This window comes from Anser anser, assembly GCF_964211835.1.
Source record: "Anser anser genome assembly, chromosome: 8".
NCBI lineage: Eukaryota > Metazoa > Chordata > Aves > Anseriformes > Anatidae > Anser > Anser anser.
In genome coordinates, this window is record NC_139728.1 from 16,844,628 (window position 1) to 16,868,247 (window position 23,620).

At 37.8% G+C, this 23,620-nt stretch overlaps 1 protein-coding gene across 1 annotated transcript in view; it reads right to left on the reverse strand.

Moving 5' to 3' along the window:
• The window catches only part of HS2ST1 (heparan sulfate 2-O-sulfotransferase 1), a 78,730-nt gene that overhangs the window by 18,840 nt on the left and 36,270 nt on the right, over nucleotides 1-23,620 (reverse strand). Inside the window, exon 2 of the mRNA XM_083847222.1 lies at nucleotides 1,293-1,531. Within this exon, the coding sequence (XP_083703348.1) occupies nucleotides 1,293-1,531 (239 nt within the window). The remainder of the gene's footprint in view (nucleotides 1-1,292; nucleotides 1,532-23,620) is intronic.

Consider the following 23,620-nt stretch of genomic DNA (forward strand, 5'->3'; position numbering starts at 1 on the left):
GCGGTTGGAAGTGCAGTGCTAAGTGTGATTGACTTGAGCAGGATTTTTCGATTAAAAGATACAGGCTTGTTAAATCTTTTGGAATTCTCTCTGCTCTTGGTGCACAGAACTTCAGTACTTGTTCTATGCAGTGGACAGGACTACAAGGTCGACTACCAGATTTAATCTCAGTAACCATGTATCACAGTACCACCTGCATATTTTAGGACATATTTCACAACAGCAAGAACCCAACAGTGACACGACCTCGCTTCCATGAAACAGCTCTCCAGTCCCACCCCAAGCACACTCTGTGTCCCGGATGCTGGGATCCTGACCTCAATCTTTCTCCCACATACAGAACTGAGAGTGGAGGGCCCATTACCATCTGCTTCCTCCTCCTCCAGACTACAGCAGCTGCGCTGAGCTGCTCCTGCCTGTAGGCATGCACTTAAAGGAGCTGGAAGCCTCCGTGCTGACATGCTGCAATGCAGAACAGCTCCTGCTGCTGCTGCATATCAGCTTAAGATGATCAGCATACAACCAGCAGTACATACCGAGACTTTGGCAACATTTACTTTATGGACAGGGATGAGGACATAATGTTGTTCCAGACCTCTGACTTAGGTTCCCTGAATCTGCACTCATGACAAGCAGGGAAATAATTATATATATTAAAATTAAACAAAACAAAACAAAACAAAACAAAAAAAAAAAAACAAAAACCAAAAACCTTCCCTCCCTCCCCCAAAGCAAAAAACAGCGGACTGTCACGAGTTTAGTTAAGAGCTCAAAGTGGATGCCAAACAACCCACTTACAGTGGCTCCTTACAGCCACTTCTTTCTACCTGTTTTTCATCACCTGTGAGCCCTGAGCAAAGACAGCAGCACAGCCATGACAGCACAGCACTTGCACTACACAGAGAGGAAAGCACTTAAGACTGCATTCACTGCAGATGGAGATAATAGGCAAGTATTATTACAGAGCCAAAAGGCAAACCATTGACAATACAATAAACCACTACACACAATTATAACAAAGGTCATTACTGCCTTAGCCATGTCCCTTTTTACCTTCATTTTTCTCCTGTGAAGAGGTACTTACCACCTCCAGTAGCACAGCAAAAACCTAAACCTATTATTTAATAAATATTATTTTCAACAAAGAGAATATAAACATATTAAAATTCATTTATATGGGAAAATGCGACAGAGAAGCCAACTCTTTCAGATGATAAATGGGTACAACAGTAAAAAAAGTTTTCTGCGCTCTCTCCTTGTTTAATAAAAACATCCCAAATGCAGCATCTTACCTGATCTTGTAGAGACATAACAGGATTATTTTTGGTTGTATTGATATGCAGAACGTGATACTTGTTCTTTGCACAAAGATCATAGGCAATATTTGTGAAGGATGTGCTGGCAGTCTTAGGTACTCTGTTGTAAATAATCACCACATCATCTTCTTCATCCAGTGTCACATCTTGTCGGGGGCCATCTGCTGTATGACGTTGTTCTATTTCTCTGACTTCATGTCTTGCAATAGCCCTTTCTGTTAAGGATGACAAATACAAAATTTCAATGTAAAGACTGCCAATTTTGAAGTTCAAACCTTAGAATGCAAATAACCTGGTGAAGAGCAATACTGCCTCAGCAATAAGCACTTGCTGTTATATATATTTCTGACATGTAAAGCAAAAAAATCTATAAAATGTACAAATGATAAAAGGTGACTTAGTCTGACAAAGACTAGAAAACAGTATTCTTAGGGAACATATACCATATTCTATGACTCATGTAAATGCTACTGAATATGTCCTTTAAGGAAAAGTGTCTATTATGTGAATTATATTATGTGAAATTATATTGTCTATATGAAAATGGTGACATTTTGTCACAACGGTGAAGAAGTATCTCAAATAATTTCTATAAAATATCTACTATTTAAAAACTATAATAAAAGGAATAACTCAAGCAACCTGGAGAATATGAATTTTCCCAAACCAGTAGAATTACTAACACTACAGATTTAGTCAATTAACTCTATAGAGGCACTGGAATTCAGATGAAGCCAACATTTTTGATAGACCAGTTAACACAAGCCCCAAGTGCAAAGCATTACAATCCAATAAACGGTTTTGCAAAAATTCCATTGGATTTATTGATTTCAAGTTCAACAAGAATATAAGCGATAGATGCTTATAAAACAGTGAACATTAAAGAGAAAAGTGATCTCTCAATACTGAAATTCATTCAATACATAAAAAGGAAGAAATGTGGAAAAAGCAAGCTATGGACAACATTTTGACAAGGTGAGTACATGACAAACCATTTTTCCTTTTATATAAAGGGCAACACTGAGTAACTGAACACTACTTCAAGTGCTAAAGGTCTATTTGTAAAATGAGTATCAGACTATTATGGCATTTTTTTGGCTAGTGAATATTAAATGCTTTATACTGACTCAGACACGGATTTGTTCTGTCCTAGGTAAGTATATACTTTAATATGATTTGTTATACACATATCAAAGCATCTTTTCTGATTCACTTACTGTGATACCGTCTTTAATAATATATTCAAGTAAATCTTTGATGGCCAACAGCGCACACTAAAGTCAATACTACAAGAGTAACCTGTAATTCTCTGTGTTATGTTCTTATGCGGGATGACACTTAGCACCAGAAGCTGTTGGCCTCTACTTCCCTTGCTTCCAGTAACTCAGTTCCTTGTATTTTCTTTCACCACATCTCTTTAATTATAACATAAAGTCACTTTAAAACAGAATCATTAAGCTGTGAACACCACTAGCCTGTAATTCCACATAAGTTGTCTTCAACCACAAACTTCCATCTGTCTGAAACATTTCAAAGCTTAAACTTTCTCTCTCATATGCTCATATCTCACACCCCATAACTAAGTTACATCAGTATGAAAATGTTTGTAGAAAATGCTTATTGAGTGTATCTCAATTTTCCACATGACATCTGTTGCTCCCCACTACAACAGTCACAGTTTTTACTCCTTCCTTTCTCATTTGATACCTCTCTCATCACTGCTGGCAAACCTCTGATTTCGGAAAGATGAGGCAACAGACTCAGGTTTCATCTAGCTGAAGGTGGCTACAAGAAGAAGTGACTGGCAACTCCTCTTCCTGCCAGTAACCGAGCAGAGGAAGCATTTGGTATGGGACACACATGGCTGCATGGCTGCTCAAGGCTACATGGATACTAAATGCCACCTAGAGAGGCTGAAATGGAACATTTCGCTCATATTTCTACACCAGAGTCGTACATCTCAGCTAGATTTGAATGATGATTGCACAGAACTCCAGTGCTGATGCAGCTGCACGGTACCACGAGGAACTGCCAATTTATATGCAGTAAGCTTTATATATATAAGAGTAAAAAGGCGCAAGAAATGGACAGGATTTTCAAAAACAGTGATGAGAAATATTCCTCTATTGAGATATTTGAAACCATGATGATTCAAGAATTAGTGTGAGAAGTGAACTGCAAAGGCTATGTGTATGATACAAAAGACATGATTAGATGCAAGCAGCAGGAAGGCTGCTGCATACAATCATCTTAAAGCCCATATTGTGTGAGGGGAAAACAAGAACCTATGAAAGGACAACCTCCACAAATATGAAGTACATGGTTCTATTATCAAAGAATAAGTAAGTTTTAAGCTTCAAAGTAACATGAAAAATAATTTTTATGACAAAGAACTGAAATCAGTATGTTTTAACATTTTTTTACATGTGAAAAACAGAGAGGAAGGATCATAGAATATCCCAAGGTGGAAGGGACCCATAAGGATCATCAAGTCCAACGCCTGGACGAAGATGCTAGCTATTTATTGAATATCCTTGAATTTACTAGAAATCTCTTTAGATGACAACCATGCAAATTTAATTTTCATTTTGAGAACTTTTCTACATAGGATTGGACTGATTTCACTGAAATCAGTTTAAAAAGTCAGGTTAGGTCTTTATTTCCTATCAGAAATCCCATGGACAAAATGATGTTCTACAGACTCACCGTTTTCATTGCACTCTATTTAAATCTGATTTTATAAGAAAAGCGGGTTTGCAAAATTATTAAGAAATGTCTAAACTGGCTTAAGACTGTCCACACTAAGCAGCATTTAAGCAAGTAGTATTTCGAATACAAGACAGATTTTCATGGTAATATAATGCATGATAATTTAAAGGTATAAAATATTCTTTCCCACTTTTTTTTTTTTTTTAATTTAAATTACTGCCCCTTTAGGTTCACTAAATGATATCATTTTTATACAGCGTGGAAAAATGCTGTTCTGTCATGTGTTGTCCTACATGCAAACTTTCATCAATTTCTAAGTCAGTTCGCACATGGGCAGTACCATACATGAACAGAAAACAGGAAATACCACAGCTAACAGTAAGTTAGTTTGCCAGTCAGATGCTACCAGAAAGTAGCATACAATGGGCAAGTTATGTCTTCTCCTCCTTCATCAGAAGTACTAATAACAGCATTCAATTTGTATGCCACCACCAACTATGGAAAAATTTGAAATGATTTATTTTCAAGATCTCTGCCCTTTCAAGTCAGGTCAACAGGTTTTAAAATTATTAACACAGGGAGAGATATGGACAGACTAAGTTTGATTGCTTAGGCCTGTTTTCTTAGGGTCTTGTCTAATAAAAATCTCATGTGAAAATGCACTAGACCTATACATTTCAGTAAAAATATATTGAAATGAACAATGTTGAAATAATTACAGAAACAAATCACTGATCATAAGCAGTTTGTCTATATACCTTGCACGTTACAACAGACAAATGCCTTTGAACAAGTTTATTAGCATTTACTGCAAATCCAAGTGTTAACTGCATACAAACTAACATCTTCCCAAACAAAACAGAGTAGCACAGATCCTATCAACTTAAATGTTAACAAAACTAAACACTTCAAATTCGTCTCAATTTTCACTAAAACTCCAGAACCTCTTAGGTATTTCTTAACAAGAAAATCTGAAAATAACAGAAACTTTTCTTTCCTCTATATCTTAGCCCATATGCCTTTTGATCAAGAATACATTTTGAGCCTTGCTGACTGTCAAAGTGAAGTTAACCGAGTATCTGGAAGAGTAATTCAAAGCATACCACCCTATGCTCTTTGTCCTCTGCATCTGCTTTCCTTCTGCATGTGTCCATGGATATTATGTAGGTTCTCTTTTCAGTATCTCTTGTGTGCATGCCATACTTCCTTGTGAAACCTCCCACTCAGATGAGGAAAGGTTCAGTCTTGAAATAGTTTTGAGCTCAGCAACCTTCCAGTGCTGCCCAATAGACTAAAAAGATGTGGATTAAACCTCAATGCTGACTTGATGCAGAGGAACTGGACAGCTAGATGTGGCAAGCGTGCTGGCACCATCTCTGAGCAAACAGTTGCTGCGTATCTGTGGCACTGGATGCCACTTCAAACCAACAAGCAGCTTTCTTCCAGTTGGGAACAATATTGAAGCCAGCTGACCTGGTGTCTCGGCTTTGTTTCCACGCAGCTCCCAGGCCAGTTAGGCAAGCAGCTGGTAGCCTGCGGCACCGCGCAGCTCTCAGCTGTTCCACTGCCCAAAAGCTGCACTAAGCACTTCATTGGCCTGAATACTGAACCAGAGCAGGACCAAAAACCTACTCAATATTGACTCCATTCTCCTCCGATGAAGAATGAAAACTGAATAGCAGCTTAAAAATTATCCATAATGACTTAGCAAACTTCATGTCCTGATTCACTTTTCAAATTACATACACAAGCCATATACACACAGACCTCATCCTCCGCTGAAATGTGGCTGCCTGTGGGAGCTGTTCAGCAGCACACTACTTTCACAAACCAGAGCACTGCTGCTGTACGTGAATATGAATACTTGGAGGATGGAGAGGAAGAAAACGAATCAATAGTGCTATGACAATTTGTGGCCATGGAGGATTTGTGTCACTAGAGCCAATTAAAACTACAGGAAAAATAGACACTGAATTAATATAAAAACCCTAAAGTTAAATTTGTTGAAGGTATCAGTAATAACATACCAACTCTTCCAAAGACCTGTAAGAACACTAGCTCTGTTCTGCCCTAATTTTAAGTCTTACAAACAGCAGAACCATTGCATTGGTTCTTCAGCAACTTCATGACTTAACTACCAACGTGAAACCAAAGGCTTGCCCCAAATACTTCTACTTTCCATTCCTCTGCAGAAGTACTACTCCAGGAGGCCTGCTGACGGATGACAGTTCACTGCTTCCAAAGGCAGCTGTGGGTGAAGCACGGGGGGCATCAGGACAGAGCCGGGACACCTTCCCGCCTGCCCCAGGAACGGCAGCGCGCTGACACCGCTCCAGGGGACTTCGGCTTCTCTCAGGTTAGAGCAACTCCTTGCAACTATCGCTAAGTGATCATCCTTAATTGTAAAGAAGATTCTGACCCCCATTAACATATGTAAATAAAGATTTCATAACCAACATTAAGCAAAGATAGCAAAACACTTGCTATCTGATAGAAATACAAGCTGCTAGCCAATTTAGCACAAGAGTGAAGCAACACAAAGGTACACTAACCCCCACCTTACCAAGTTTTTATTAAGAAAACAAAAAAAAACTGCTTACAAAACGTCAATTTCGGTCACCAGTGGTATCTGACACAGTGACAGCCCAACTCAAGCACACTGCCATCCTCGCACAGAGGCTAGCTGGTACTGCTGAGCTCCTCACGCGCACACTGCCGCCAACCACTTCAGATCCTCACAGAATTGGCTTAAAGGTACCATCTGGGGAACCTGTGTACCACACTTACAGGAATCACTGCTAATGCCAGGTGCCACAGCCCATAATTTATTCTAGTTAAAGATCAACATGGGCATTTCGCTTTCTTCTTTCCCTAGATATTTTTCTGTGCAGGTTATGACTTGCCTAATTAGAGATGTTTTAACCCTTAACACCCTAAATGCACTTCAGTCAAAAGAGACCATTGGCCTCATTTGCAAATCTTACTATTTTTAATCATCCTAAGAGATAGCCACTAAAAACTTTAATGTTTGTCTTAACAACTCAGATCCCATGACAGGCTCAGCACGTGTGCTCTGGGACCAGTTCTCACCTACAGAAAGTGAAGACCACGTGCAGAGCACACACAAGGATGGAAACAGAGTATAAAAGTTAAAATAACTTCTCTGGTACTACTTCAACTACTTTAGGTCAGGTTAAGAAGACCCACCTTTTCCTACTCCTTTTCATAACTCAGTTGGCTTCGTATGGAGAGATTCTAATAACTAATTTTAAAAATCACATTCCAGCTTGTTTTCTCCAGTAAGGCAAACAGAAAGGAACAGGTATAAAAACTTCTCCTATAAGAAGTAGTAATTTAGCAAACAATTACAACTCGCTAACATTACCGATTTCTTTTTTCTTTAATAGCAGTTAATGCATCTTGAGAACTGAAGGAAAAAGAACAGTCCAGACAGAGAAGAATTCCTTTCAGACTCCAAAAAAGGCACATGGTGCTTCACTGAGCTGGTTAAAGACAAAACAAAACAACAGCAAAATGGAGCAGGAAGGAAGCAACTCCAACAAGGCACTGAGATCATTAACTAAAATCTAATACAGCAGCTGTCTGAAAATTACTAGTAGCAATGCTGAAAAACTTGCTATGGTTCCATTAGCGTTTGATACTTGTCATTTATTTTCAAGATAGCATTTTTGCCAGGGCTTTATTTTGAACACGTAAGTTGAAACACACTGAGTAGTGTGTGACATTGTCCAGGGTTTGATACTAAACTAAAAACAAAAAAGTTTAACCAACTGTAAAATCTCTATTCCATATAAACATCCAAGCTGGTTTCAATACCTGAGACTACTTCTCATTTTTTCTGTAAATTTTTGATATCCTTACAAATGCAGTCGATAGACAGAGTACTTCTAGATTAAGTTCTGACTGTGTATTTCTGTTTATATACTAATATATGTGTTAGCAAATGTATGGCCTTACATGTTTCTTACAGTTTTCTGTTAGGCAGAATAGCTGAAAAATTAAATTTAGATGTTATGCCAAACTTTTCATTACATAAAACACCAAGTTTTGGGGTCTCTATAAGGAAGATCGGGCAATCTGTTTATTGCACTCATTCAAAAGAATCAGAGTGATTTCAGTAATCTCAAATGACAGGAGTGATTTTCATTACCTTGCACACTCTTTACAGCAACACAGAAGAACTGAATAGTTATTAATTATTAATTAATTAATATTAATTAATGACTAAAAAGAAAAGTTGCATACTAAAAACACACCAGCTGTAACTTGACCTGTAAATATAGCAGCAGCACTACTGCTCTGGAACCCTGCAAATAATACTAGTTAAAAAGTTACATAAAAAAATACAGAAACATTTTAGGCAACATGGTGCAGCAGTAACATTTAAAAATAATCAGATGTCAAATAGCTGCATTAACTCTGCAGCTTCAGACTGTTTTGTTTGACACAAGTGTTGAATTCAAGTTAATTAATTAGCATGACAGCAAACACAACAGAATCACAGAAGATCTGAGTTGGAAGGGACCCACAAGGATCGAGTCCAACTCCTGGCTCCCCAAAGGTCCACCCCCCAAAAAAAATAGATACCATTCAGCTTTTTTTCCTCGCAGTCACCTGCAATTTCAGGTTTCTTTAGGATGAAACAGCCTGATTAACAGATAAATATAAAGAGAAAGATGCAACCACATAAGGAAAATGTTTGTGGCTTTTCAAAATCCCAGGAGTGCTGAACAGTTAAGAAGCACTGTGACTACAATAAATGCAGCTAAAAATACTTGCGTATCAGGGAGTTCTTTAAATACAAACCACAGTTTAGTACATAATGGAAGGGCCTGCTCTTACCTAGTGTCTTAATATTGTAATGCAGGCCCTTTGGAGTTAGCATGAAAACCTAATGGAACTGCTTTATACATGGCTATGGCTGTCAGAAGTGTTCTGCTACACAAACATGCATGTCACTCCTGCAAGCAAAATCCAATTCAAAAAAAAAAAAAAAAGAAAGATCAATATAGATCATCTGACTCCATTTAGCAAGAAAGGCTGGAGACAGTTTATTTTATACAAGCTTTCTCCAGACAAAATTATTTACTTTTCCTGAAAGGGTATTGTGCAGCATAAAAGGAAAAAGGATCATTAAGCTGTCTGTTAAAATCATTTAGGGACCTATATGTATAGACAATGCTGTATAACAGTAATTCTCCATCACACTCAATAAACCTAATTGGAAAGATATACTGTTATTTCCAGCATATTATACTTATATCCCTGCTTGTCTTTGCACTTTTTGGCTAAACTAATGTGATCCAGAAAATAAAATATTGCCAGTTGGTCTAACAGCCCTGAAAAAAATAGTGAATAGCAAACAGCGTTGCTTTCCAATCAGAATAGCTGATGTAAACATTTTATCAGGAATCTTACTAAGTTAAAGTACCAAGAATAAGCTCATGATAATTCTATTTGATACCAACTGATACACCAGGATATGTGCTTAAATAACACCAGATGCATACAGACTGAACGTTTACAATGATAAACGTAATTGCTGACCTTAACATACGTACAGAATTGTGTAAATCCTTTGGAAAAAAAAACACAACAAAACAGAACTAAGTCTGCATGCTGAATGAAGCCCACTGTTGTTAAGTCATAAGAGAATGAATTTTAATTACATTTTTAAAGGCTGACTAGATAAGCTTTTGATTATATTCTTCGTTTTCTGTGTGAAAACCACTTGCTCCTGTTAATTTCATTTTAAGAACTTCAATTTCATTCTGTACCCTGGTTGCTTTATATACAAATGAAAAGTACCTCTTATTTTCCTCTAAAATCTGCAAAGAGATTTGCTAGCCCATATAGCTTAAATATCAATATAGTAACAAATACAGACAGCAACAGCCTTATCTTTTATTCTAATCTCATACTGCCAGCCTGAAGCCTGAAGACTTCATCTCACACGGCGATGAAAAAGATAAGCATGAATAAAAGTAAGTCTAACAACACATAGACCCCTCAAAGAATTATATTTCAGGAGCCTCAATCAAAGCCATTTTAAATAAATCCAGGTACAAGAAAAATACTCTTTGAATTAAATGCTGAAACTGCAGGGAACACTGAATTAATTAGTTCCTCAGCTACCTCTGAAAAAACTCTCCTTGCTATGTCTGATACCTGTGTGAAACACCTGGGGGTCCAAGCCAAACTCAGGCAGGATTAGGAAAACAAATGCATGCAGCAGCGACCTGGTTCCTTTCTGAATAAAATAATCACCTGTTTCAAAAATAGTCCTTCACCTCTGACTTTCAGAGGATTAAAAGGAGCAGTGGCTCAGTGAACTGAAGGAGCCGGTAGAGGGATTTTCACAAAGGAAATCTTGCAAGTCCCCACATCACTCATGTCCCTCCCCGGGCCTACCTGGGAAGTTCAGTTGGCCTCTCATGACGGAAGCCTACATGAAATCCCCAGGATTACTTACAAACCATGCGTGAGGGAACACTTGTAACATCTAGGCAGCTAATGCAAACCTCCCATGCTCATTCTCTCCATGCCAAGGCAGTGGCAGTCACACTCAGTTCAAACAGACATGCAGAGAAATAGCGCTACCATAGAAGCTCTTTGTGGGAGACATGAATGAGCTAAAGCAAAATTACACAAACGGGCTTTACCTAGTGCCACCCCAGAGCGATAAGGAGCTCCCTGTCCTTGGTAAAAACAGGAACAGTCCAGAGCTGGTGAGGTGTGCGGTGAAGTGGTTTTGTACAAAAAAGCTTCCTGCTACTAGGAGAGCCAGCTGCTCATTGAAAGCCTCTGGGTGTTAATCCTGATTTACACTGGATTAAGCTTTGCAATTAAAAAATAATTATTTTCCTACACACGAGAAATATTTTCTTCTCCACCAAATCGGTTCCTTTTTGTACAAGGGTGACTACTTGATGAAAATTTGATTAGAATAAAGGGGCCAGCAATTCACTCGCTGAATCTTAGTTGTTGCAAAAAGGTAAAAACAGTTCCAGCCTCTTGCTCAAACCTTTGGTCCCACATCAGTGAGGGACACAATAGGTAGATTTGAATCCATCAATCTCTAACCACCCATCCTGACATTAATACACTGTAATTGGTCATTATCTGAAGGTACATCAGCACAGAGCTTATTAAAAATCATAACTGCAGGAAGTCAGACTGGGTAAAGTAGTGCCACTGAAACAGGAGTTAAAATTTGCTAAAGGTATCTTCCCAGTAAGAGCAGAAAAAAAGACATCAAGATTCTCTTTTCAGTATTCCAATTGAAATACTCTTTTTATGAAGGCCTCTGGAACAATCAAAAAGCTAATTTAGATTTACGTATCATTTTGTTGGCATTTTGCGCAGCCTTTCCATAGCAATTACACACAGCAAATAAACGGCTGAGTGATCTTGGCAAAATAAAAAAAAAAAAGGAAACACCCACATATTTGGTCAGATTATCTTCTGCAGATATTAAGACTTCAGATTGTCAGATTTTATTTTATAACAGCAAAGTAATCCGCTTCCAACAATAGTCGATAGCCTAAAATCTAGCATTAATCCATTTCTAACATGGCTGAAACTTGTAGGACTCTATAAGGGAATAATCCATTTGCTGAGAAAGAGAAATACAGAAAAAATGTTTTGAACTGTCAATACTGAGCCACTTAAAATAGTTTTACTTGATTTGAAATAATATACTAGATGGTGAGCACAGACAGGAGCAGCAGTGCTGTATCTATTCTTTGAAAAAAAGTTTTGATGAAACTTCATATTATTACAAGAATAACATCCAGCCCACGTTCCCAAAGAAACAAGGTCTGTGACCTGCAGAACCAGGCCCTCTCTCCAGAGGTACAGGTATAGCTCTCAGGTCAGCTCTCCCCCAGAAAGGTGTACGGATGTAACACTTCCTCTCTGTGCCAGCGCTAAAGCTACCGAGGAACCATGGAAAACAAGCTCTTGGCCTTTCTTCTTGACATCTCCACACATGAACCCCAAATTGCCTGAGTTTCTTCTGGTTTAAGTCTCCAGGAACTCCAGAAGGTTTCCATATGTATAATTTGAATTTGCCATGCTGTTATATTAAGTCATGATCCTCAAATTCAATTAATCTCAACTACTTATTTTTGTGTCTATGAACAGTAAAGTCGAGTAGTACATTTTTATATTAACAAGCTGTAACCATGTAAGGATTTTTTTTTTTTTTAAGTATTTGTTGGCAATTTAAATAAAGCATATGTGAAAAAAACATGCAAGCTTTCCTTTTTATTATATGAAATGGAAGTTACTACTCTGGAGTGCTAAGTCAGAAAGATGTTTTAATTCAAATTTTGTAAGGGTTGTGCTATTATAAACTTCTGTGGAAAGATACTGACTGATACAGTTTTTTGTATGATATCTTATTTATTTGGGATAGTTCAAAGCACGAAATACCACTGGTCAATTTTGTTTCCACGGAGATGACATATTGCCCTCCAAAAATATGTCACTGAAGTTATTCTTCGGAGCAAAATATGAAAATGACTTTTTGGACATAACACAGACTCTCTGGCAACATTGTTGTATAAGGAATAAAATAAATGATAAAAAATACATCAATTCATCATCCTCAGCAATTTTTATTTTTTTATTTTTTAGCTGTGGCTAGAGAGAGAACTACCCATATATTAATTACCAAGGCTCCTTTCACGTTCACGTGTCGGCCCTGCGCTGCAGAGCTGCCAGCCAATGCCACCTCTCCAGTTGCCTCTTCCACAGGCCCGCTAACATCCCACAGAAGCAGCAGCACAAATTTCCCTTACTACTGCAGGGAATTTGATAACTATCTCGAAACAGAGCTCTACAGACACCATCTCATGTTAGTAACAGTTGAGGCACAAGGCTGAGCAGAAAAGCGGGGCAGAAGCCGAGAGGCGTTATTTGCTTGTAATACCGCTTGGTTCAAGGGAAGCTCCAGGAAAAACGATGAAAATGTTCATAACCCCCCTTCACCTCCCCAAAGTCACTGTTCTAGGTCCACCCCAAATACAACTCCTGTCAAGTTTTTAAGGTTATCCTCATCTCTTCATGCCTGTCTCCCTTCACCGGACTTTTCTTCAATGAAGAAACATTGTCCCTTCCAAACAGGCAATACAAGGGAACCGAGCAGCAGCGTATGGGGAAAAAGAACACAGGTTAGGTAAAGTGGCGCTCAGAAATGTAGCTGACAAATTCAAACTGTTTTGTAACAAATAATTCAGCATTACTCTATGGCTGTTACAGAATAACATCTGCCTACAGGTCTCCTTCAATAAAGCCATTGCTTTATCTCATGTCTTCCTACATCTTTTAGTGCTTTGCCACATCACCTTCCCCTCAACCTTTCAGATAGCTGTAGCCCTTCTCATTGACTCGTGGCACCTTGCTAATCACCACGCAGCTCTTCTCAGTTTGCCAGGAGTCATTTAGACTTACAGTGACCCATCTGGACACAGTAAGGATCGCATTTCTGCTGCCTTCTCCCAAACCCTGACACCTACAAATGCCTTTTAAAGACATACAAAAGCCACATTGCTACTGCACATTTTTCAAGTGCAAAGTCACTTGGCCTTTTGATTCAAGTTTTTTTTTTTTTTTCTTTTCCTTCAATACACAGCTTTATCTTTCAAAAGGAAGACAGACTTGGGCTACATGTTAAGTTGCAAAAACTCACCTCCCTTGTTCATAAGAAAATAATTTCTGAAGTCTTTATTATTTCCAGTTCCCAGATAAAAGTAACTTCTCTTAGTTTCTGAACAGCCTCCTCAAAAAGTTTTCACACCTCCTTTGACACCTAGTTCATATCACCCTATCTTCTTTCTTCTCAGGAAGGAGAGGATATCATGGGCTGACAGCAACTTGCAGGATTAAAATTGACATAGGGTAAAAATTCTCACTGTTTCAAACATCATCATATCAATGGGAAAATGAGTCACTTCAAAACAAAATTCTGTATCAAAATTGTTACAGATCAGGACTTCGCACCCCTGTACACTGATAGCCTATGGCTAGTTGGGAAGACAGGAAAAGTCTTGCAAGACCTAGCTGCATCAAAAATACTTAAATACTTCTTATCATAGATCAGAGCAGTTTTCGAAACAATATGAAGCTTGAAGCTTCCATTAATTACTTGAAAGAAACCCATGTACTTTTAGACATTGGCTCTTTGCAAGTACTTCGCATTCCTCCTGGATTAAGTGATAAACACCAGAAATATTCCTGAAAGTATTTCTGTTCATATTCTTTGAAATCTGAACACCAAACAAATACAAGTCTTGGGCCAAACAATTCTTGAGAATTCAAGATTCTCAAAGTACTTAAATGTTGATGAAGTAAGAAAAATTGCAGACAGGGCTCTCAACATTTAATAAATGGAGAAATACAACAACAAACAATATGTCTGAGGTCACAAGAACACATTGCAGAGCCAGGAAGGAAAAAAAAATATATCCCTTCTTCACTAGTATACACTTGTTGGCATTCCCCCCACCCCGACTTTTCTTCCAATGATTATGGAAAAGGTTCCCTTCTGTAGTCAATGTTACAAGCCTGCAAATTCAACAGGTAGCAGAAGTTTCACCTGATGTTGTATGTGCCACTTAAAAATAACCTACTGAAGTTCCAGATATTTTTCATGCCCCATAAGCTGTTTTTAACCTGTTCTTCAACTGTGGTACAATTTCTGAGACATATTAACTTCTAAAAACTACATTTACAAATACAACAAAAAACATATTTCAAAATATAACACATTTCCAAACTGACGATTCCTCTTGAACAAAAAGCAGAGCTGCCACAGTTCTGTTGTGCTTTTGCCTCTTCCAACAGCTTATAGGTGGAAAAAAGTTGTTTTAAGCATTGTGGGGGTGGTGTTGTTATTGTTTCGGGGTTGCTTGGCTCTCTCCTTTGATGCAAAGAAGTTTCACACTGCTTCTCTCCAAGGAGGCAAGCAGGACTGTGCAGCAGAACACAACAGACTATCTCTGTGCATCAGAGGGACGATGTCGCAAGAAGCTCTGGTGTGACTGGCAGTGGTGGAATTGACAGAAGCTTAATAGGGCTGTCTCGCCCTAACAGAGCTGTGGGAGTCAGACTAGCTGTCTCTGCACATCTGTTGTGGATATAAGCATTTGAGAACAATCACTGCTTTCAGCCCAGATACTAACTCATTCAATATCATCATCAAAGCAGTTGAGTCCAATGGCTTTAATTTTACAAAATGATAGACCAGTGCTCCCTCATGACTGCATACATGAATAGTTCCAGCTTCAGAGCTGAAGATGGAATACTGCCTCGTTCGCTGCAAAGGTTCACCCTGTGCAAAGCAGACAGACACAGGAAACAAACCAGAGGAAGTTATCTATCCATCTACACATATTTTTAGCTGGATTGTTAACGACTAAGTTGCAAACCTTACAAAAAATCATATTTATGCCATTTAAGTGTTTGCAACAGACTGTCTTGGTGAAAGGAAATTCAACGTAGATAAATAGTAAGTTTCTTTTTATGGAGTAGAGCTCTAGAAAATAAGTAGCTAGGGTATTATAAAGCTAATCCCCACTAGAGGGAGCAGAGTTATCCACTCAGAGGTACCTGCAGTCCAATCCTAGAGTCACAGCAGCCTGGCTCATTTAACACACAAGGCAGTTGTCCGTAAGTTAGACCCGAGCAGATAAGTAGTATAACTTTCTTGTTAATTATTCAGACTATCATTGAAACACGAAAGATGTAAACTCACAGGAAGTAAAGATATTTAAAGACAACTTGATTGCAAAGCAACAATAAATTTACCATTTATCACAGCACTGCCCATCCCAGGTCTTCAAAGACGCACAGCCTGTTGTACAAAAATCAAGACTGACATGTGATGAAAAGCATGAAAAACAAGGGCTCCCCCCCCCCTTTTTTTTAATTTGCCTTCTTATTTTCCCACCATATGGATATACGTGGTTCCCATTACCAAGCCTTTCTTCCCAGCTGTGAAAGATGGCAACTTTCATTAAAAAAATATGCTGACACACATCTTTCAAGAGCTAGTGCTTAACGTATTCATCAGTTACTCTTAATACTTGAGGAAATCACCTGAGTTGTCAAAATTAAAATGGTTTTGGCTACCCTAAATGCTCTTTAACATAGTCCGCACTAGTTGGGTAACACACTGCACAGATCACAAAAGTAAGCTACAAAGAGATTTTAGCAACAGTTTTCTATTTCTACTGCATACTTTTTCCTTCACTCTGAATTTAAGAATGCATTTTATTTTCTTACTCTGCCATGGTAGTACAGCTATTCAAACCATTTTTTCCCCCCAAAACATACTGGAACTAGAGACATTAGGCACTATTTTAGTTAATTAATGCAAACTTTTGCATCAAGGAAGTTGTATTTAAAATGAGCTAGTTAATTTCAAAATTAAATGAATCACTCATTAAAAAAATAATTATGCACAACAATCACTTTAAAGCCTATCTCCAGCTATCAGACATTTCTATTGGGCGGCAATCTGGACTGCATTACAAAACACCATTATATGCGAACAGATGGAAATCATAAAATGATATTTAGCTACAGATTTCCTGTCAGAAACTTATATAAAAAGAAGGGGCGGGGGAAGATACACTCAACTTTTTCCATTAGCCAACATCAAACCACTGAAAAAAATCAGAGGAATCCATGTAATGCCTATGACACAAAACCTATTTTTATTCCATACTTTTTTCAAATCTCTCGTATGTAGGATAGGCATAAATAAGACTGGTTTCACCTTTAAGCACACAATATACGATCAAAACCACCCACCAAAGAACACACCTGAAAATGCATTTCAGCTGCATTGAAAAATGAAGACTTCACAGGTCAAATCTTACTTCTGTCTGAAGCTCAGTGGAAAACAGTGAAGCTCTGCAAAGCTTCAGATTGCCACAAGAGCTGAACATAAGATCACAGCCCAGAAACGTACTGAACTTCTCCATTATCAGCTGTAATAAACTGTCCTGGCTAGAGAAGGAAACCCATTGTTTATTTCATTCAGATATGGAAGTTACTCAAGTTGCAAGCAAAGATCCAGATGTCTAACTAACTTAGCATGAAAATAAACTGCTCCCTTCATCTAAGGGCAAAGCACTATCAGCTCTTGCAATCAATAAGATTGTTTTGAAATAGTCTTGTCTTGAACTCCATTTAATCAGAACCTTTTGCTTTATTGCCAGGACTTTAAAAAGTAAATATCAATGCTATGGAGGTACAATAGAGAGATCATATAGAAAGGTTGTCGTAAAAATCTAAGTGTCAGAATAACAGCCGATGAACATGCCCTCCAAGAGGAATGTGGGGGTAAGGGAGGTAAGGTAGAGAGGTGAAGGTTGCTTAGCATACCTTGTCAAATAGATTGCATGCTATTTGTTCTGAGATACAACTCTGATGACTGATTTATACCGAGCAACTGATAAATAGATATAGAAAGATACCTGAAAATTAGCAAACCTCCAAAATATCACTCCACCAAGACTTCAGAATACATTAGGTACTATAAGAATGTTTCCTTTAGCACATAAGTCAATAGCAGCAGAAGTATTTTGGTCTGTACACTGAATTCACTATTTTCTTCCAAGACTCACCAACGAAAGCTTTTATGTTGTTTTGCCATACTTTCACCTTCTTTGATTTCAGTTCTCTTTCTGCACAAACACAGTACAATGAAAGAAATGTACAGGCTTCTCTGTTTCAATAATCTTAAATACAAACCAACCTTCAAAATCACTGATGAGCTCCAAAAGGCTTTAAACAACACGGGGCTTTACTATTAACTACACCAAGCTAACAGGGCTTCAAGCTCATCCAAAACAACATTCTTAATTTCCCAGTCAACATTGTGAACACAGAAAGCCAAAGCACATTAAATAGTTTGACCATGGGGAGGACGGAAAGGAATTTGAGAGAAAAATAGTGTACAAGTTGGCTACGAACTAGAATATGCTGTATTACTCCACACTCCTTTAAAAGATCAACTTCTTATTCTAAATTTTTCACTTGTACATACAGACACATACCACAACATAAAATATAAGAGGTCTAGGTTATTTTGATGAAAGCTGGGAAAACAGTCTATACAGAAAGTAAACCTGGCAGCCTACAGATATCTCAAGTTTACCCTTGGGAAGGGCATCGGCATTCTCTAATATATGTCTGGACCCAGTTAATAAGGCTAGTCATTTATAATTAACAATGTTCTCTTTATTTTACATTATGAAGCTGAATAACAACTCTCCCCTTACCCCAAACCAGAAAAAATGAGTCCTAGGCTTTATTGAAAAACACCATTAAAAACAAAAGCATCTAGCTTTTGTTCTAGCAAGTTCTAGCAAAGTTCTAGCAAGTGAAGATAGAGGAAAAAAAGCAGCCAGCAAATCACTGGGAGAAAAAAAAAAAAGTGGGAAATCATCTCAAAAAGCAGAACTATACACATCAGTAACCTGCTGAGATGCTAGTACAATGAAGGCAGACCAGATGCCTTCCCTGAGGTCTAACCAGGTGCACCAGAGTTAATGAAATAGTGCTCCATTAAAAAAAAAAAAAAAAAGCAGTAGTCTCAGAAGCTTTTAAAGTTTTTTAGATAGCTTTTAATAGACTCAAATGAATACAGTACACAGTAAGAGGCCCAAGAATCCCATCTTTCAACCATCAGTCTTATGCAATCAACTGCCTCAGCCTTTTTTCTGTGGTTGTTTCAAAGAACAAGCACAAATGCTTGCTTATTAAGCCTCAGGAGTTTGAGGGGGAACGGACATTTGCCTCTCTCTATACAGAAGAATGATAGTCTTCATCTATCTTTTTTATATAAGGCAGTTGAGATAACATTAGGTCTTGTCTTAATGGATTTTGTTTTAGTATCTTCCAACTCAGAAGTAATACGGTTTGACATACAAAAGGCTCGTGAGCAGGCTGAAAACACTGGGGACATCACTTTAGCTCCCCTTAAAATCCCTGCCATTGCAAACATCTGCTCTACAGAATGTACCTATTTCTATAAAAATAATCAAGATATCGGTTTGCCTATTTATTAGAGACTGAAAAAAGAAGCAAGTATAGAAAGCCACTGCTCTGTTCAGAGAGACTACACTGGCATTCGCAATATATCAAAGCGAGGAACCAGAGGATCTTTCAATACACTTGGTATTTGTGCTGCCAGACCAAAATAAATAAGTTTTTTGATTGCAGACCCCCAAACTAAAGGGGAAGAATATATCATCCAACTCCTTTCTCCTCAAAGCTCCATCACTGGGAAGGCAGAATATTTACTTCTTTACAGAAATCTGGAAGGCTGTAAGTCACAGAGCTTGCTCTGCCACCTTATTCTGCTATTAAAATTAATGGAGCAAACATCACTCACAAACTGATGCATATGAAGGGTGAATTTACTTACATGGAATCGCATGATAGTTTTTAGCAACTTAACTCAGATCTTCCATTATTTTACCCTTTTTTTTGTTGTTGTTGGGGAAAAAAAAAAAAGATCTAGTGCTCAATTTAAGTTCCTCCAAAAACAACAACAAAACATGCAAAATACTTCCCTGCCATCAACATTAAAGACTGCTTAGCAGTAGATACACCATTAGATCAAGTACTTTGTCATACAGTCCACAACCTCATTTTTCCAGCTGCCAGGGCCCTGTTGCATTCTGTTCACAGCTATTGGTGTCTTCTCCAGCACACCTTGCCACCCTTCACCGGCTTCATCGTAAGCACGCAGCCTTCACCTCTTCGGCTTCCAGCATCAAATCTCCCTGGTATTCCCCTCGCTCTCTGCTCCTCATCCAGCACGCTGAGGCTCCTGCTCCTCTGGCTTAAATACCCTCAAATGTTAAGGAGCCTGAAACTAAGTTGCTGTTGCCTAGTTGCTATTTACACTTAAAAACAAAACAACAGGAATAAAGAAGCTGGATGGAAACCTTCTTCTTCGCTAATATAATTCTGTACCTATCTTTGCTGAAGCTGTCTGCAGATTAAGATAATGGCAGTTGCAAGAAATTTCCCCCAGGACAAAAACACCTACAGAAAATAAACAAAAAAATACACATTTCTGCAGCTGACAACAGCTTTGTTCTAATTCACATTTGACAGATTCTATCCTGTTGCCAACATTTGCCACCTCACCATTAATTTTCAAATGTTTTGTTAGTTTTTTGTTGTTGTTGTTTTGATAATATATGGATGTTTTCTGGAAAGATTTCACCTTCACTCTGAAGAAGCTGTGAGCGCTATTCAAACAAAAATCACTCAAGTTCTTATTCTTAAGCTCTCTTATGTATGTCAAGATCTGGATAATCACTACACTGGCAAATGTTTGTTTGTTTCAGTTGTATTTGTTTTTTGCTTCATGTATTTTTACCCATATGGTTAAAAATTAAATACCCATGGTTATATATATATAAATACGCATGGTTATAAATACCCATGGTTAAAAATTAAAAGGAATGCAAAACTCTTGCATTATAATACAGGATAAAACACTGATGTTGTAAGCATGCTCATAGATAACATACAGACTAGATGTTTGAAATTGGTACTTCAATCATAGCTTTTCTATTCCACTATTCCACAAAACGAAACCAACACCTTGACAGATAAAAATACAAGAATGTCAAATGAAAAGAACTTTTCACGTTCTAGACATGCAATATTTAGCTGCTCGAATTGGTGGTCTGTAATTATGCAGTACACATATAGCATACTTATGCAAATGAAACTTATGCTAAGTGATCAATTTCTTCATCCTTCAAGTGCAGAGACCCAGCAGAATATTTAATGACACCAAAATCAGAACTTCCTCTGAGTGGAAACAATTTTGCCAGTAAAAAAATTAAATAGTGCTCATGTCTATTTGAAAGAATGAGTTAGAAGACACTACGCTTTGCTTTCAAAGCGAGACTGCTCAATCACGCTGCTGCCTTCCTTCCCGAGGAAAGCCCGTTCTTTATATCTGTTTAGAAGCTATTATGTATCTGCTTGTGATGCTCTTCCCAGCAGTGAATGAGCTTAAAGACTTCCCAGAGCCTTCGGAGGTTCACCACAGTGAGCTGCTAATTCATTTCAGAGGGAGCCTGGAACATGAAAACATTGCAGTTCCTCCTTGAAACAGAAACACCGCCTTATAAACCACCGTAAGAATATGGTGGTTATACAACTTCACTATATACACATCATCATACAGTCACACACTCTGTAAAATCAAAACCAGTAGTGGCCTTTACAAGGCTACTCATTAAATTCATGCTTTACTACCAGTGTCTGCTTCTATCAAAGCATTCGTAGCAAAGGTGCCGGCAGAAGTTCAGTGCCTTTGTTTGGCTCCCGACAATTCCCAATGTCAGCGCAATGTTTGCCAGCTCCTTTGGCCTCTGAGTTACTGTACAGACCAGCTCTGACATGGCAGAGAGCTGAGGGAAGCTGAGGATAGGTACACTTTTCCAACAGCCACATCAAAATACACAGCAAAATTCACCTACTGTGACCAAAGAACGATTCTTAATTCGATCCTATGATTTTTGCCCTGTCTGGGCAGTAACAGTGGAGGTGAAGAAGTTCTGCGAGAAGGATATTTTCCTTAGGCAGGCAGCTTTGACAAATGCCAGACAGAACAAAAAAGTTTGGGATAACAAAAGACAGATTATTTGTGTAGTGTAAAGAGAATCAAGGCAAAATTTGAAGTTTTCTCAGTAAATCTACAGGCTCTAGTCAAACAAGTCACAAAGCTAAACTTACCACAAAAGGATGAATATTAGCAAGAGAAATAAATTGTCTTTACTTCGCTACTAACCAGTATTAGTTCCTCTTTTTTCCTGCTGGTGTCTTATACTTGTTCTCACAGATAAACAATTTTTTCCAAAAGAAAATAACTTGTGTGAGCTTACCACTGAGTAAAAGGTGCAGCCTAAGGCTACATGTTTTAACACTGATAACAGGTGATTTATCTCCCTGAGAAGCCGATAGAAAAGGGTGGTTTCTACCTGTGAGAATAAAGATCAAGGACTGAGTTTCTTCATACAGTCTGCTTGTGATTTTGATGACAATTAAGAACTGGGAGACAGTTGGACTCCTACATTAAATGAGACCTGATTCCAGTCATATTGGAACTACATTGACATTTCAAAGCAGGTCTAGAAGAACCATTACAGACACAATTATTGCTAATAAATTCTGTTACGGAAGCTCTGACAACACGAGACTGTTTCAAATGACTTGCTAAACACCACCTAGGAATCCCTTGCATAAAGTACAACAGATGATACAGTGCATTTGTACTTCTGCTTATTTCCCTCATAAGCTGATTCTTTCGATACACCCGAAGACATATGACAAGTCTTTGTAGTTTTACTGTTTGCCACTGTAAAATGAGAAAAGCATATTTTACCCTTCTCTTCTTTCTCCCCTAACAGAAGCTTCTTTTCCCCCCGGTCTAGAAAAGTAAACTCTAACTTCTGTAGCGTCAATTAATAAAGCATTGAGACATACCAGGCTCTTGAAATAGAAAGCAAAAAAACAATTACAAAGCTACATATATGTATATATGATTACATATTACATAATCGAAACAGATTGCCTATGACTGCTTTTTTCTTTTTTGACTGAAGTGTTACAATATTTTCTTGTGCTTCTTTTCATCCTCTCGAATACAAAATAATATCACCGGGCATAGAAAACGAAACAAAAAAATCAGGCAATACCATTGATGAAAAATAATTGTTTGTAACCATTTTTGTTTCTTTACACTCTAAGAAAAAATCTTTAAAGATGTTTTTAAGCACTTGTTATTCTCTACTTCCAAAGATGAAGTAGCACCAAACTAGCAAAAAAAAAAAAAAAAAAAAAAGAATTATCATTTCATGAATAGCTAAAAATGGAAAGTGATCATCTAAATTAAAAAGGTTGAGAAAGATTAGGGAAAGTTCAGGTACGATTTATGTCTGGAGAGGAAGCAATAGGAATGAGTTATAAAATATCAATCTATAAAACATCCTAAAAGAACATTTAATATAGAGCTTGTAGAAGGGATAGTTAATATCGGTTTTCACTGTGACAGCAACTTGTAGTTTAAACTAGTTGTTAAATTTGTGTTAGATATATGCATTCACTAAAAATTAAATTTAAGTCCTGCCCTTTTCCAAATGCTAAGAACAAGTGCTTGATTAACATTATGTAAATGCATTCCCATTTTGATCATGACCAAGCAGAAAATGTTCATTAAGATGCAAACACAATATGCTGAGAAAGTGTCAGTCCACTTCTTTTGCAAATTATTCATTAGGAGTCAGGCAGTACATTAACACAATTAAATTTCTGCAACAATAAATACACATAGATTGGAAGCTTAACGCAGGATGAAACGCTGAGAACACTCACATTTTAAGACCAACTTTAATATACTGCTACATAAAGTTTCATGACTGGTGATGGTCTGATTTACATTTTGTGAAATAGCATATTAGAACGCATTTTTTGGCTCTTCCCCAGGAGTGCTATTCATTTAGTCAGGTTTGCAAAACATCTGCTAAAAA